At 35.9% G+C, this 18,329-nt stretch overlaps 1 protein-coding gene across 1 annotated transcript in view; it reads right to left on the bottom strand.

Moving 5' to 3' along the window:
• Positions 1 to 3,108: 3,108 nt before the first annotated feature.
• Hpgd (15-hydroxyprostaglandin dehydrogenase) overlaps positions 3,109 to 18,329 on the bottom strand; it is a 28,696-nt gene continuing 13,475 nt past the window's right edge. Inside the window, exons 5-7 of the mRNA XM_070016457.1 lie at positions 7,269 to 7,345; positions 5,113 to 5,276; positions 3,109 to 4,087 (exon numbers count right to left, since the gene is read on the bottom strand). Of these exons, the coding sequence (XP_069872558.1) occupies positions 3,934 to 4,087; positions 5,113 to 5,276; positions 7,269 to 7,345 (395 nt within the window). The 3' untranslated portion in view covers positions 3,109 to 3,933. The remainder of the gene's footprint in view (positions 4,088 to 5,112; positions 5,277 to 7,268; positions 7,346 to 18,329) is intronic.

Genomic DNA, 18,329 nt, shown 5'->3' with positions numbered 1-18,329 from the left:
TTAAAAACAGAGTAGCACCATTGCAACAAAACTCTTTGTCAGCAAATTATATTTCCTAAAACTTACTTTATGATAGGGTGAGAACTGATCCTTACCAACAAATAGTATCTATTTTTGAATATATGAATCACTTGAGGAAAAAAAAACTCACTCACATTACTAAGCATACATTTCCAAGTACTTTTAAATTTGTACCCTAAAATCATATTATGTTAGTATGGCAACTATGAATTATATCAAATCCGGAAGAAATTGTTTAGCACTTTGACTTTATAGGAAAATGAAATTTAAAATTCAATTTATGTGTGAAAGCTTGTTGCAGAGACCTGTGACTACACAGTAATACACAGGAAACCGTTCTTGAGGATGAAATTCTGGAGAAGAAGTGAATATGAGTTCAGTAATAAAAAGAGAGCAGCATAAAACTCCTGGTTTTTCAAAAGAAGCTTGCTTTTGAATTTTAAAGTGGATGGTAAGGTGTATTAAATATGGGTGAGATCAAGATATATTGTATTCATAAACTGCTTTGTTAAATGGCTTCTTTGTACAGTGACCTAAAGATAATAATAATAGAAAAGTGTGCCTGTTATTTCCAATTGGATATTCTTAAAATGCTAATGTTATAAATATGCAAAAGTCAATATGCTACAGTTGGGATCTGAAATGTTCCCCCAAAGCTCAAAAGGCTTACTCTGTGACACTAGGAGAAGATGGTAAAACCTTTAGAACATGGAGCCTTCTTGGAGGAAGTTGAGTCATTGGAAGAAGAACCTTTTAGGAGTTATCGTAGGGGTTATTGAGACCTTGGCTCCTTACTACTCTCTCTCTTTGCTTCCTGACCACCATGATGTGAGTGGTTCTGTTCCATCTTGTGACCCTTGCAGCTGCAGGTCCAAAGCAACAAGCTAACCTGATCCTGGATGAAATTCTGGGACCATAAACCAAAGTAAAACATGCCTCCTCTTAAGTTGCTTTACTCAGGTATTTGTCACAATGACAAAAAAGCCAACACAAAGTACATTGCTAAGGATTCAATTTGTATTATATTTAAACTATGAGAGAGATAAGGGCAGATATACCTCTTAATTCATCAAATTCAGTCTTCCAATGTCAAGCCAATTTCAATTTCCAACACTACATTCCTATCCTTGCATGTAAACGAGGACATTATAGTTGGTCTCTAAATGACACAGGACAGCATGAGGTTGTTGAGAAGTAGCTGAGTCTTATCTTGAGTAGACCGTGACACTCTGAATGATGGTTGAAAAAGAAAGGAATCTGGGGCTAGGAATGTGACTGAGTGGTAGAGGGCTTACCTAGAGTATGAAGCCCTGGGGTTGATTCCTCAGTACCGTATCAACAGGAAGAAGCTGGAAATGGCCCTCTGGCTCAAGTGATAAGTGTGCTAGCCTTGAGCAAAAGATGCTCAGGGACAGTGCATAGGCCATGCATTTAAGCCCCAGGACTGGCTAACAAAATGAAATCTGTATTATTGAATTATTGCTTTGAATGTTGCTCCCTTTAAATCTGCACTGAGTTCTTTTGTGAGAAAGAAACACATTTCCATTTTGTGAGGCCCTTGCAATTTGAGGGCTCTCCTTCTTACAGTGCAGTAGTCATCTCTAATGAGGGTTTGCCTTTCCAGGGTTTCTGTGATTTCTTGTCAACAATGGTCTAGAAAAATTAAATGGAAAGTTCTCAGAAGAGTTCATCTGTTTGAAACAATGTGCCATTCTCAGCTGCTGCGGAGCTCTGTGCCTTCTCATTGTGTCCTGCCCAGGGAAGAACCATCGCGTTGTTTAGTGTATCCATACTTTAAAGGCTACCCATCCAATAGTAACTTAGAAGCCACCTGGGTTACCAAATAGATAGTCATGGTATCTCAGTAATGGAGTTTAAATAATCCTTATTTTATGGGAAATGATTTTTATGGGAAAATTTAAGTCTGGGTGATTTCAAGTCTTTTTCATTTTTTTTAGTGTGCTATTTATTTGTACATTTGATGTTTACAGAATCGTAACTACATTGATCAGAGAAAATACATTTGAAAAGATTTATATTATTTACATTGGGATTTCTACTGAAAAATGCAATAAGGTAAAACAACATTTCTTCCCTGCACATTCAACTTAATTCTCCTTTTTTCCTTGTAATGCTGGGCTCCAACCCAATGTTTTGTGCATGATTGCAAGCATTCAATCACTGAGCTATGTGCACGGACTTCAACTTAATTAATATTTCAACCAGTAAATAGATGAATTCTATAACATTATATATTTATGTAAAACTATTTATATAAACATTGTTTTTAACCTATCCAATGCATTTTAGCTATACACACTATCTTATTTTAAAGGTCTATGTAGTTTACTGACTTGAAAGACAAGTTAATCCAAAGCACAAAGTGTAGTGACTGCTATCATGACAAATTATCCATAAATTAAAGGTTTAAGTATAACTACACTATGGTGGGAAATACGTATGATGAGTAATGTTGCATATACTTTCACCATTCAGTGATTGTTCAGAGATAGAATATGACAACAAATTTGTGCTTAATTTGTATTTGTCAGATGTCTCTTAAAGTCAATTCCTGAGCTTCTGTTAAATATGCTAGATAGAACCCTAGATTAGTCCTTTATGTTCAAATTACTCCTTAGAAAATAAAGGCAGTAGTTCATTATTGCAGAATTAAAACAGAGAAAGATAAACACTGTAGTATCCCTTAGAAATCCTATCAAGCTCCCAGGCACACAAATTCTGTTTCAAGCTGGGAAGTCTGAAATTTTCAGGCATGGTGACTCACTCATATGTTATTTCTTAGAGGAAATGATTGGTTTGGAAATCTTGTACTGTGACTCTTACTTTACTACCACTTGCAAAGAACATTTCCCCAAGTTGATTAATTAATGACTCTATCTTAAAACACCTGACAGAAACAAAAATAAAATCACAAATATTATTACTTCTATGTTTTTGTGATACAAAAAAACCATTTTTCTAGTGGTGGTTGTGGCAGAATTGGTTTTATTTCCATACACACACACACACACATACACACACACACACACACACACACACACACACAAAGAAATGCTGCATAATATATAAAGGTTAGAAAAAGAATTTTATTGAAACGTAGGAACTTTCATAGTTATTACAAATCAACAAAGAAGTAATCTAAGGAAAATATACATTTGTAATATTTATAATGAGGATATATTACATATAGAAGCATTAATAATTTTTTGATGTATCTGTTAAAGGTTGTATTCCTGAGATTTTTTTGGACTCAAAGTTATTAAAGTTAGAAACAAATAGAAAAGAAATATTTTACATTGGTTTGAGATTAAGCTGTGAATTAACAGTCACAATTAATTTCTGTCATTTTACCATAAACCCAATTTTTCACTTTGGATGTAGTAACACTGTAATTTATTACTTAACTACTGGCCCTCAAATATGCTACATGAATATTCATGAATATGCAAATGAATATTTAAATGTAAAGAAGCCATACAACTTAAAATTATTGGTACTAAAACTTTGTCATATAGTAGCTTTCTGCTTTGAAGTGCAAACAGAAACAAAGGAAGTTTTAATAAACATGCTTTGATTTAAATAACAGTTCAAGTATCTCCTTAAAAATGAAATTCTGGAAAACATTTTCCAGAAAGAATTAAAATACATTTTGTGAAAGGAAGAATGTTCCTTGATTATTGAATAGTCTTTGTTTTAGTCATTATTGAGACCCAAGTCACCATTTAGCTTTGGTTTGTATTGTATTGTTGATGATAATGTATCAGACGTTTTTATTCAGAAGACTTTACAAAATTATTAAAAAAAATTAACCTCAAATGCATGAAGGAAAGATTCAGAGTGTAATATTTCATTGAAAAAGCAATATAAAATGGAGAAATGGCCACACGTAAGTCATTTGTGCTTGCTTTCAGTTATGACTGCCAGAGATGGAGGTGAATCATAGTCTTGAAAATGAATTCCTTTAGAAGATGTAATCTTCATAATAGCACCATTCAAAGCATCATCTTCAATGAGGGTTATTAATCCATTGGCAATCATTGATGGGCTAAAATAAAAAAGTACTTTAAAACTAAAGAACAAGGTATTTATCATTTTGCATTCTATTTGGAAGAGTCTATAGCCTTTAATAATGAACAAGGGACTCTATGTCATTAGGCTGTTGTTACCTCCAGTTTTTAATCAATGGATAAGATTAAGTAAATAATATAATAATAATGTTAGCAGTAGATTTTCATCTGTACCTTTTTGTCATTTGTGGAAATATTGATAGTCACTATTTACATTGAGAAAATAATCATTTCCTTATCTTTATTGGATCAGAAATTGGAGAGTTTAAGATGAGTTTAAAATAAGATTTATTGAATTGTCACGTTAAATTCAGTGTTACAACGCTTGTCTAGCATGGACATGGACTTGAGTTCAATCTCCAGTACAGAATAATAATAATAATGATACATAATATAATAATAGCATTTATATTTTACCAGTTGCTATTATTGTATGGAACATCTTACTCAAGTCTTTTGAAAGTCTCTAAGTTTGTTTTAGTATTATCCCAAATTTACACATGAGAACAGAGGTTTTAGAGATTGGATAGACACACTCAGGGTCAGTAGAGAGCTAGATTTAATTACCCAGTTCTGCTTCTTCAATGTGAGAGCCATGATGCTCTGCTGTGAATGTCTCAGTTACCTAAACTAAGACACAATTCCCTGAGTGTGAGTGTATGTGTGCTTGTGTGTATGTGTGTGTGTTTAAACTATTTTTGTAGAAAAGGTTGAAGTCATCGGAACATACGTAATTTCACCAAAGTTGTACTTGAACATAACTCAAAAGTTAAAAGTATCACTTTTAAACCTACCAGGAATCTGATTATAGCTGAAGTCACTGTCTGTATTTCCAAACAATTCATAAATGTATGAAAAGCCTTGTATTGAGAGCCTTCCCCCTGATTTTTTAATTTCAAAATACCAACCCAGGTGTTGAAGCTTGCATTACTTTCTTAAAATTATTAGCATAGCTGCCTCTTTGATTGTTTGTCTCAAAGGTATGTTGCTCAGAATTACTTACTCCAAAATTCCAAAGTATTTCATCATATCCTTGATATGATCTGTATATCCTATATATTGTCCCATGTTTTCTTCTTTCTCAATGGATTTGAGGATGGGGGTGTTGACAAAGCCTGGACAAATGGCATTCAACCTTACACCACTGTTCATAAGGTTAGCAGCCATCTGCCAATCAGAAATAGAAAGTTGTAGGTTTCAGCAGCTTTGTAAAATACGATAGGGTGAACTGAAATTGATGTTATTTCAAAAGCAAATATAAAACATACCAATCAAATATCTTTTCTATTGTATAACAATGACTGGTAAGCATAACTATAGAAAAAGGACAATGCCCAACATAGTTAATCAATTCTTGAAACTTCTACCTAGTTGATTTGAGAAACCAAGGCTACTGGACAACTCCTGAAAACCTTAAGCTATCTAAATTGTTCTTATCTACTAAACTCTTCAAGAAGCTGAAGCTAAGATTTTGAAACTTAGAATTGACATCCCAAGTGTTCTTTCAAGAAGAAATGTGGTGGCTGTAAAACAGAGAATATTTGCCTTAAAATAGTGGAAAAGTTTTGGAACTGAACTGACTCTCAAAATATAATCTTTCCTGTTTGAAAAACAATATGAGCTTTTATTGGCTTTATGTTCAATTTACTATTTTTTATTTTATTTATAAAACAAAATACAGTTGATTTTCATTATAAATATGATATAAAACATATATGGTTTATTTTTTATATATGTATTATATAATCTGCATATAAATATGTAGATGTAACGTTTGTACGTGCTTATTTGCTAAAACTTAATTAAAATCCCAGCTTTTATGGTCATTTAGGGACATCCATAGGGTAGCCTTTAATATTTTTTTGGTGATTTTGCTGCTTATAGTGGCCCTCATGCATAGCTGAGAAGTGTTGTGTCAAATTCCTGTGTTGGAGAAAATTTGTGTGTCAGATAAAACTTTATTAAGGTATAAGTTACAGTGCTGTTCTTCCCAAGTTCAATGCTCACATAATATCTAGTAAATGAATTCCTTTCCATTAAGAGTTACAGCAAAAAAGGTGATATAATGAGTGGTTCATCAAACTATTGTGTGACCTCAAGCTTAGAAGAAACTTACTCCTGTGTTTCTAATAGAAGCCAAAATATCAGTAGTGAGTGATTCAAGTGTTCTCAAGCAACTTTAATAGAACATAAATTCTGTGAGCCAGGAGAACTGACTGGGGGATTTTCATGTCTTACTGGTTTTAAGCTCAACTTTTCTGATCTTGAAGACTTAGTTGCTTTGCAATACAATTCTTGGCTTTGAGTTAATATTTTGCCAATGAAATAATCATTTCTAATCAGCCTGAGGACTTCCTATCTTTGTTTTGATTGAACATTAATATCCACACACTTGTTTTTCTGTCCTCTAATGTTTTGCCCCGTTAATATAAAACTGAACTTCCCTGTCTCCTCTCTGTGTCACCTAGACATATCACCCAAAACCCTTCTGACTGTTCTTTCCTTCTCTACACTTACACTTTATAGGGCACTGTCCAGATACTACGCAGAATGGTTTTCTTAAAGTGGAAATCTGATCTTGTCACCGTTGTTTGTCAAAGCCTATTGGGAACTGTAATTAATGTAAAAGTCCAAGGTTATAGTCATAGTAAAGTCCCTTTTGATCTGGCTCCTTGTTAAATTCCTGGTACCTTTCCCTTACTGGAAGGCTCAGTCCCAGCTGATTCTTTGTCAGTTGTAAAAAGGCAATCTCGCTTTATACTATCAACACACTTGGGCAATTAGGTGTAAAGCATTTTTTTAAGCTCTGCGCGTCTTTCACCCCAGGCCTCCGTGGCAGCATTGTCTGAATGAAGTATTCTGTATTGGTGCCTGATCTTGCTTCTCCTTCCATCCTCATGGGCACATACCATTTACATAGAATATCCAATAACAAATCATATCAAGTGCCCATAGCCTATTGTATTAGAATAGCCTGAAGCTAATAATGCTCAAACTTAGGAATATGCCCTCATTATGAACTAATTCTTATTCTAGAGAGGGAAGTAAATTGTAGATGTATTGACTTCGGGAGTTATTTACTTCCACTTTATTACATTTGTGTTTCATATATAGGTATGCAAAAAGAAAGCTAAGGTACTGTGCTTAGAATATCCTCACCGCAGCTGAGCGGGTGAACCCAATGATGCCATGTTTTGAAGCACAGTAGACAGGCTGTTGTGCAACGGGCATGAGTCCTGAAAGAAACAAATAACAAAAGGAAACTATTTGTGAAAAAAATGTATAGAGAAATAATATAGGAGGGATGAATTTGACCAAAGTATATCATAGGAATGTAAATATGACAATGGAGCCCTCTTGTACAATTCATTTATTCTAATAGTTCTTCAGGCCTGCTATAAAATAAGAAATGTACAAGTCAATAAAGTAGGAGCATTTCATTTTAAGATTAGTCAGGAAAATACACCAAAATAAACAACTTTGTGGAACTCAGTAGTCTTTTTTTTGGGAGGGGGGTCCGGTCGTGGGGCCTGAACTCTGGGCCTGGGCACTGTCCCTCAGCTCTTCAGCTCAAGGCTAGCGCTCTACCACTTGAGCCACAGCACCACTTCCGGCTTTTTTTCTTTTTGCTTATGTGGTGCTGAGGAATCGAACCCAGGGCCTCATGCATACAAGGCAAGCACTCTACCATTGAGCCACCTTCCCAGCCCCAGGAACTCAGTAGTCTTAAGGTAGCTTTTACTCCTCAAGCCTAATAATGATCTAGAATTCATAGTAGGTAAGTTATATCTAGGGACATAAGGGGCAGCCAAGAGTGGATTTGGCCTATTGGATTTCTGGAAGGTCAAAGGAAATCAATGTCACCTAAAAATAAGAAGACAAGCTACCATCTAATTTTCAGTTTTTTAGATTTTGAGAAGTACACACTTGATGTTTTAAAAAGCTTCTAAGGGGCTGGGAATGTGGCTCAGTGGTAGAGTGCTTGCCTTGTATGCATGAGGCCCTGGGTTCAATTCCTCAGCACCACATAAGCAGAAAAAGCCATATGTGGTGCTGTGGCTCAAGAGGTAGAACACTAGCCTTGAGCTGAAAAGCTGAGGGACAGTGCCCAGGCCCAGAGTTCAAGTCCCATGACTGACAACAAAAAAGTTTCTAAGTAGCTGAAAGATTTTGAAGGATTGTGGGTTTTATTAGTCTTGTTTGTAAATTAGAGTGCAGTTTTCTTGCCTATCTATCTTCTGTGATGCCTCTAAAAGGTCAAGAAAATTAAAAATTAGCTTCCTTTGGTGTAGAGATGTAGTGATGTCTAGATCTTCTTTCTCTGTGGCTTAGAGAGAGAAGACTAAAATAAAAATTTGTATGCTATATTATTTTCTTTCCTAATTATATAGTTAACAAGATTAAGCCAATTATAATTTTTTTTACTTTCCACATATATAATAAGTAGAAGAATAAATTTGTGACCATAAAAGTTTGTAATATATTCATCTATAGCATAGTAGCTCCTCAACATTAAGTCTAGCTCCACTCGCCAAAGGAAAACAAAACAAGAAAGCTTACTTTACTGCCGTAACCATTACTATCCAGCTGTCACAGCTCTCAGTAGTCAAATTTAGCTAGTCTTCTGGTTTGTTTTGTTTCATTTTGTGTGGCTGTCCTGGGGCTTGAACTCAGAGCTTGGGTGTTTGTCCCTGAGCTGTTTTGTTGCAGGCTAGTACTTTACCACTTGAACTAAACCTCCAGTTCTGGCTTTATGGTGGTTAATTGGATATGAGTCTCAAAGAGTTCTTGCACAGGCTGACTTTAAATCCTGATCCTCAGATCTCAGCCTTGTGAGTAGCTAGCATAAGCCACCCATGCATGGCTAGCTAGAGTCCATGTTATATTTTGATTTTTAACTAACATCTTCTTAGAAGAACTTCTCTTAACACTTGTTTGTAATCTTTCTGAGTCAAGAAACAGTGATCCATGATTAGGATGACATTAGTACCAAATGTCAGGCTAATAATACTAAATTATTCTGCTGAGTGGGCCTGCTTCCACACACAGCAACACCAACCAGTTGAAAGTGTGGGGCCAAAGTTCAGCAATAAATCTAGACTATAACCACTCCCTGGGTGCCTTCCAGGTCTCAATTTATAAAGTATGTTTGCTCAAGAGCAGTTTAATAAATCCCCAGGGATGGTAGATCACACAGAGTGTGTCTACTCAGTGATCTCAAAGTACTATCTAAAGTACTTTGCTGTTGTTTTGGTTAAGAAAAATGTGAAAGTTAATTAAGTGCCTCAGTGTTAGTCAGCAAGAAGTTATGATGTCTCCTCAGGGTACACAGGTGTGTGAGGTAAAGGGAATAAATATGTGGCCAGCTGTTCTTGTTTGTAGGTTGTAAAAGCCAGGCTCTGATTTCCTCATTCCTTAAGTGTAAGATACAAAGGCTGTGGTTGTGTTATGGCGTCCACATAATGCAGGAAATACAATGTGACCCTTAATAGCGATAAGCTAGTTGACAAAGACATTGTTCATAAATGTTCTCAAAGACCAAATTTGAATGAATGTTTCCTACCTATGCTGCAGTGAACTCAAGCTAGTTCAAGCTGAGGTAAAGTAAATCTAATACTGTTTTGTTCATTAGCAAATAGGAAACTACACTACATTTTTTTTCCTTAAAGGTAGAATTTTAATGTAGCCCAAATTGAAAAAAAAGAGCCTGAATTGTGTGTGTGTGTGTGTGTGTGTGTGTGTGTGTGTGTGTATGTATGTATGCCAGTTCTGGGGCTTGAACTTGGGCCTCAGAGCTGTCCCTGAGCTTTTGTGTTCAAGGCTACCACTCTACCACTTGAACTATAAGTCTACTTCAGGCCTTTTGGGAGTTAACTGGAGATAACAGTCTCAGACTTTCTTGGGCAGGCTTCCCAATTGCAGTCTTCAGACCTCAGCCTTCCGATTAGCTAGGATTACAGATCACCATCCATAGCCAGTTTTTTGAGATAAGATTTCACTATGTAATATAAACTGGCCTCAAACTTATGATTCTCCTGTCTCAGCCTCCCAAGTAACATCATAAGACCATGCTAGCACATCCAACATAGCTTTTTTGTGTTTTGAAGTGGTTCTGTGTTTTACAAATCCTCTTGTAGTAAGCTAATGACATTTTCAGTGCTCCTGGAAAAATCTCTCTCCTTGTATAGTTTTCACATTCAAATATTAAAGCCAAGGCTACTTAGATCAACATCAGTCATTTAGAAACCAAGTTTCCTTTTTCCTTTTTATAGCTTTATGGAGGTATAATTGATGGATATTGTAGAGCTTATGGTTTATAATTTGATAAGTTTTGACTTGTATATACAAAGGAGACCTTGACCAAGATCATGATAAGAAACTTATCAGTCACCCTAATGCTTTTCTTGTGCCTCTTGGTTGGAATTCCATCTTTTTAACTCCTCCCTCATCAGGCAACCACAGTATATATAATATATATATATATATATATATATATATATATATATATATATATATATATATATGATAGATCACAGTCTAGGGGAGACACAACTGATAAAGAACTTGCCTGGTATGCACTTGTGCTGTGTTCAATTCCAAGTCTTCCAAACAAAACAAAATAAAATGACAATGTATGTATGATAATTCAAAAGCTGATTATTATTATTGTTGTTGTTAATTATTTTATTCCAGAAATGTTAGTGTTGTGTAGAACAATGTATAAATAAAAGACTTTTAACTGGAATAAATGTAACCAATAAGTAATCTATCATCTTAAGAAAATGTCATTGGTTGTCTCTGATCATTGAAGAATGCCTTTTACCAAAAAAAAATCACAGGCTGGGAGGAAATACATGTAAAGTACATAACTAATGAAGTCCTATTATCCAAAATGTACAAAACCCTTAAAGTTCAGCAGTGAGGAAATGAACAATCCTACAGAAGATAGGCAAAAGTCACTTCACTGAAGAAAATGCGACAGAGATGCCAAATAAGTACAACCACCATATATTATTTAGGAACTACAAATAAAAGAACGATGAGATTCACTGTATCTGTATACATACAAATTAGAATAGCCAAACTTCAGATCATGACAACCCTAGATACTGGTAAAGAATAAGAGGAACACTCATTCATTGCTGCTAGGAATGTAAAATGTATGACACTACAGAGGACAGTCTAGCTCCAAATATATTCTTAGATAATGATTCAATAATTGTGCTCTGGGGCGTGTTGCCACCCATCCAAAAGAAACCACCACCACCAACATCTCAGACTACTGAACTCTACAGAAAACCTGTACCCAGATGTTTATAGCAGCTTTACTTATAATTAACCAGGCTTAAAGGCAAACAAGTTGTCATTCAGTAGGAAAATGGATGAAAAAATTATGCTATATTCAGAGAATATTATCCAGGAGTAAAAAAAATGAGCTATCAAACTATGAAAAGACATGGAGGAATTTTAAGTGCATATTAATAAGTATAAGTGGGCTACATACTACATGAGTGACATTGTGGAAGAGAAAAAGCTATTTAGGTAGAAGTAAGACCAATGGCTGCTAGGGGTTGGGTGTTAGGGAGAGAGAAATACACAAGGAATCAAAGGCAATGAAATGATTCTTGATAATGCTATCTTAAAGTGGTGCCAGCATGCAATAAACACAGTCATTTGGTAGATTTTTTTAAATTATAGGTCATTACATTATTTGTCCAGGTCCCTAGAATGTTCATCACTAATAGTAAACTCCTCATGTGAAGTACTGAAGCTAGGTGGCAATGATATGTTAATTGTATGTCCATCTGTCTGACAACAGTGCCACAGCAGTGGGAGCTGAAAGTTGGGGAAGACCACTCACGGGTGGGAATGGGAATATGGAAATGTATGGGAAATTGCTATACATTTCTCGTTTGTGATAAGCCTAAAATCTATAAAACAAAGTCTATGAAAACCAATATCCTTTTAAGCAATTTTATTTAGAGAGGAATTGTGCATAGTGCCTGGACTTTGGGTGTTCGATTGACTGAGCTCACATCCTAAACTCAGCACTATGAGCCAAGATACCTTCAGAGTGATCATGGGTGTGGTCAGCAGTGTTTTCTTTGAAACAGAGTATCTAGTAGCTGCTGAGTGTCTTGTAGGACTTAACGTATGTAAACATACTTAATATCAAGCTGGTGCCTGGCTACTCGGGAGGCTGAGTAAAGTATAGAAATGTTTATGAATCAGCCCATTGGTATCTCCAGAGTATTTATATGTTGAAAGATAAGTGGTTTGTGAGAATAATGAAATTGATTTTATCTTCTTACTTCTTAAACATTAGGAACGTTGTCAGTTCTTATTCTGATATCCAGGTAAGACTGATGCAGTTTGAAGCCCGCACTGGGAAGCAAAGTTTGTGATACTCTTATCTCCAATTATCCACTAAAAAAGCCAGAAGTGGAACTATAGCTCAAAGCGTAGAGTGCCATCCTTGAACAAAAATGTTAAGGACAGCACCCAGGCCCTGAGTTCAAGCCTTAGGAGTGTGTGTGTGTGTGTGTGTGTGTGTGTGTGTGTGTGTGTGTGTGTGTGTGTGTGTGTGTGTGTGTGTGTGCATGCTTACTCCACCCTTTTAAAGTGCTGCCAACACATAATAAACACTGTCATTTGATATTACTTTCATACCTAATATACATTATTCAATTTCCCTTGAGGGGAAGCCTCCCAAATGATCATTTTATTGACTTACTTTTTATTGACTTACTATCTTACTATTCATCTCCACTTCTGCTATTTTTAAAAATAAAAATGTATTTTGTACACTGGAATGTCTCAAATCTGGCACGATGTCCTTTCTGGGCCTGGTACTTAGCAATCAGTGAACTGTTGATAATCCTAATTCCAATTTAAAGAAGTAGATTTATGTGTAACATCTATTTTTTTTAGTTACTTTTAAGTGGGATGGAGACCATAGTACTATTTTAAGCAAATTCAAATGGAATGTATAAAACAATGGACCAGATCTCTGGTGCAGGGAGAAGGATTACTTTCCATCTCTTAGGGAATTTTGTCAACATAAGGACCATCATAGGACACAGTTGCTGACAAATGATTCTCATATAGAAGGAAATTATTTTGTTGTCATTACATGAGAAGGTTTAAGAACAATAATAGCAACAAATCAAAGTGCTGTGACCATACAAGAGTACTCAAAAGAAATGCTGGTGTCTCTAAACATTAACACAGTGAGATGGAAGGAGGCAGTCTTAGGAGAGGATCACAAGGGCTCAATAGCTGTGTGCATAGATCAGATAAAATGGTGCTTATTATGATGAACTCCAAGAAATTTGTTTTTATCATACTGTTCGTGGTTCTTTCTCTCCCTTTGGTTTCTTCCTTTTTGTCCCTGTTTTTGATCTGTATACTCATTGTCCTGTATATAAGTTTATCTAATTTGGGAAGGGAAGGGGAAGCACTGAAAAAGTGGGGCAAAAGTGAACAAATTCAGTAGGATACTTACTAGAAACTATGTCAGAAATGAACTATAAAACTTGTTGGAGGTCAGGAGGGGAAAAATGAGAAAATGAGGGAGAAGATTACACTGTTCAAAAGGAATGTACGTATTAGCTGACTTTTGTAACTGTAAACCCTCTGCATATTACCTTAACTCTCTCTCTTTCTCTCTCTCTATGTGTGTGTGTGTGTATATATATATATATATATATATATATATATATATATATATATATATATATATAATAAGGCTGGTATAGAGCCACAGCCACGCAATCGGTTAGCACATGGTACTTATAAGAAATGCTTGTATATTTAATATTGTGAGAAATCTTTTATTTGTGCTAAAAATTGGACCTTTTAAAGTAAAAATTTTAGAACAATATTTTCAGTAGTTATTACAGACTCATTATTGTGCAAGCTTACTTGTAAGAATTAAAATATCTCTTTCAAAATAAATGAAGTCTACTAGTAACAGGTTAATGTCTATTATAACTATAAATTTAGAGAAATTTAATCAACAGAGGGGGAATTTTTACCCACATAAAATATTAAGGTAATTCAAGGTAATAATAACACTAAATAACCCCTGATTGAGGACATGATATATATAATAAAGTATGCACATATAAAACACTGAAATAACTAAAAATTACTTTTGTACTTTTTGTAGAACAAATGAGAAAGACATTTAGAAAAATAATTGTAACATTCCATTTCTACATCAATTTTTTTACTTAATCTTTCTTCCCATATTGTAAATGCTAATCTTAACATCTGCAATTTATGAGAGAGAAAATAATCGAAAGCCGCAATTTCCTTAAGACGAAGTAATTCCAGAGAATTTGTAAACATATTTCTTCTAAATGAGTAGAAGCCATCTAAAGTGGACTGGAAATAGAAATGACAAAAAGAAGTCAACTTAAGGAAAGAGGCCAAAAATTTAGGATGGAAGAAAGACAGCCCCTTCAACAAATGGTGCTGGCAGAATTGGCTATGTATATGCAGAAAACTGAAGCTGGATCCTTATATATCATCCTGCACCAGAATCAATGCCAAATGGATCAAAGATCTCAATGTAAGACCAGATACCATGAAAATATTACAGGAGGGAATAGAGGAAACACTAGGGCTCCTAGTCATGGGTCGAAACTTCCTTAGTAAAGATTCAGAATCACAACAAATCAAAGAAAGACTGGATAAATAGGAATGCATCAAACTGAAGAGTTTCTGCATGGGAAAGGATATAGGTAGCAATAAATGGAATAATATAGATAATAGAATAATAAATAGAAAGCTACAGAATGGGAAATTTTTCCTGTCTATGCATCAGACAAGGGCCTCATATCTAAAATATACTTTGAGCTCAAAAAATCAACTCCCCCAAAACACTAATCCTCAAAGAAATAATAACCCAAGCAAGAAATGTGATAAAAATTTAAAGAGAGACTTCTGAGAAGAAGAAGTAAGAAAGGCCAATACATAAAAAAATGTTCAATGTCTCTGATCATAAAAATGCAAATCAACGGGCTGGGAAGGTGGCTCAGTGGTAGAGTGCTTGCCTTGCATGCCTGAGGCCCTGGGTTCGATTCCTCAGCACCACATAAGAAAAAAGAAAAAAGCTGGAAGTGGCGCTGTGGCTCAAGTGGTAGAGTGCTAGCCTTGAGTTGAAGAGCTGAGGGACAGCACCTAGGCCCAGAGTTCAGGCCCCACGACCGGACCCCCCAAAAAATGCAAATCAATATAATATTAAGGGGCTGGGAATGTGGCTTAGTGGTAGAGCACTTGCCTACCACACATGAAGCCCTGTTTTCAATTCCTCAGTACTACATAAATAGAAAAAGCTGGAAGAGGGTCTGTGGCTCAAGAGGTAGAGTGCTAACTTTGAGCAAAAAGAAGCTCAGGGACAGTGCCCAGGCCCTAAATTCAAGGCCCAGGACTGGCGAAAGAAATAAAATTGAGATTCTACCTCACCCCAGTTAGAATGGTTATTATTATCAAGAAATCTAACAATAACAGGTACTGGTGGAGATGCAGCCAAAAGGGACTACTATATTGTTGGTGGGAATGTAATCTGGAAAGCAGTATAGAGGTTTCCTATAACCTAAAACATAGAAGTTCCCTATGACCCAGCACTTCCACTCCTGGGTATTTATCCTACTGATCACAAACAAGGCCACACTAAAGCTACCAGCTCAACCATGTTCATTGCAACATTGTTTACCATAGCCAAGATATAGAATCAACCCAGATGCCCCTCAGTAGACAAATGGATCAGGAAAGTGTGGTATATATACACAATGGAATTCTATGCCTCCATCAGAAAGAATCACATGTAAGGAAATAGAAAGGCTTGGAAAAATTATATTAAGCTAAATAAGCCAGAGCCAAAGAAACATAGGGTGCATGTAAGAAACATAGGGTGCATGTTTCCCCTCATTCGTAGTAATTAGAATGTTCTTATAAATCTACAAGTAAACATAATGGATTGTAAAAGACAAAAAAAATACTTGGACATGGTAAATTGAACAGGGCTCTAAACATTCACGCAGTAAGACCAAAGGAGGATATTTTTAGAAAAGGATTACAAAGGCTCAATAGCTATGTGCATAGGACCATATAAAATGATGTTTATTGAAATGAACTCTGAGACATGGAAGCAGAGTTGTTTTGTTATTTTACTTGTGTGTGTGTGTGTGTGTGTGTGTGTGTGTGTGTGTGTGTGTGTGTGTGTGTGTGCGTGTGTGTGTGCTTCTTTTTCCCCTTTGTCACTGTTTTTGACTTCTGTACTTTGGGGAGTATAAGGGGAGTACAGAAAGGTGAACTAGTATAGCAGTGACACTCGCCAGACATCATGTTGGAAATGAACTATACAATTTGTGAGAGAGGAGGATAGGGAGGGGAAAAATGGGGAAAAAAACGAAGGAATAGATGAAACTGTTCAGAAAGAAATGTGCTGATGAATTACCTGACTTATTTAACTAACTTCAACTTATTTAACCCTTCTGTTCATCATGTTTACAATAAATATTAAAAAAAAGAAAACCAATCGTCCATCTCAGGGTGTGAATTCTGAGAGTCAGCAGCTGTGCTACAAAGCAAGAAACTATGTTTTCACCTTTTTGTTATGACCAAAGGAGAATGGGCTCATCTACCTGCCTTTCTCACTTACCACTTCTCTAATATGAGGATAAAGAGAGAACTAGTGGGAATCAATTTATCTAAGTTCCTGCATAGGAGCACCATATGCACTTCCTCGTGTAATTTTCCACATAACAGAACAAGTTATGTGATTTTTTTTCCTTTTCTGTCCTGAGCACAAAGCCCAGAGCTTCCAGGCAGCACTTGATTGCAGAGCTAGCTATACCCGAGCCCTCTGATCTTGTTCCTTCCCTTGATGTTAATGTTTGCCATAAAGTTATATTTTAAAATGTGACATGACAATAAAAAGTGACCTAAGCTTTCATGATACTTCCAGAAAGATAAATCCAATAGTACTTTGCTGTGATTAATTCACAGAAAGTTTCGCCTACTAGCCTACTCAAATACTCTTTGCTAAGCCAGGCGCAAGTGGCTCAGTAATCCTAGCTACTCAGGAGGCTGAGACCCAAGGATCTCAGTTCAAAGCCAGCCCGGGCAGGAATGTTTGTGAGACTCTTATCTCCTGTTAGTCACCAGAAAACTGGAAGTGGTGCTGTGGCTCAAGTGGTAGAGCGCTAGCCTTGAGCTCAAGAGCTCAGGGACAGCACCCAGGCCCAGAGGTCAAGCTCCACGACTGACCAAAAAAAAAAAATCCTTTTTCTAAAAGTTCAGAGGAGACTCAGATGAGCCTAGTCAGATATCTGAGTTACAGGGATTACAATTTCAGGACCTAGTACAAAAACCCACTGAATCAGAACATGTATCTGACCAAGTCCCTAGGGAATGTTTCTGTACATTAACATTGGATGATCTCTGTTCTACTGGAGTATTCATTTGCGGAGGCTCTCTTTCTCAGTTTATTATTATTATTATTATTATTATTATTATTATTAATTTTATTTTTTGTAGAATGAATAAGAAAGTCTTTTAGAAAAAAATGTTTTTGATCATGGGGCTTGAGCTCTTCAGCTCAAGGCAAATGCTCTGCCACTTGAGCCACAGCACCACATTTGGATTTTTGGTGGTTAATTGGAGATAAGAGTCTCACGGACTTTACAGCCTGGGCTGGCTTTGAACTGTGATCTTCAGATCTCAGTCCTTTGAGTAGCTATGATTACAGGCATGAGCCACTAGTGCCCAGCAGAAAAATAATGTTAAAGTTCTATTTCTACTTTAATTCTTTTATACAAGAAGTATAACACCCACTATATAATTTATCCACAACTCCAAAGAGTCACTAATAAATATTGGACTTGACTGCTTTACAATATGTATGTCCTTAAAGACTTTAGTACAAGAGGCATAAAAGGACATGGTTTCCACAAATGGCCTGGGGAACTGTAGTTTAGCTGTAAGGAAGTATGGCTCACAAACTCATGACCCTTAGCATGTGAGCAATTACAATCCAGGATCAGCACCCATCATATGACATCTGCTAACATACAGAAAAATAAAGCTCCTTTGATTACCAGTGCCTCTTCTCATCATGCTTGTCAATTTATGTGGCACACTTGAGATTATTTTTATAAATATAAATTGGACATGGTTGTGACACCTCTGTTGTAATGGCTTATAAAGACT

The sequence above is a fragment of the Dipodomys merriami genome, unplaced genomic scaffold (assembly GCF_024711535.1).
Source record: "Dipodomys merriami isolate MVZ:Mamm:240054 unplaced genomic scaffold, mDipMer1.0.p SCAF_12, whole genome shotgun sequence".
Classification (NCBI taxonomy): domain Eukaryota; kingdom Metazoa; phylum Chordata; class Mammalia; order Rodentia; family Heteromyidae; genus Dipodomys; species Dipodomys merriami.
Note: the sequence above shows the minus strand (reverse complement) of the source record. Positions and strands in the feature narration are given on the sequence as shown.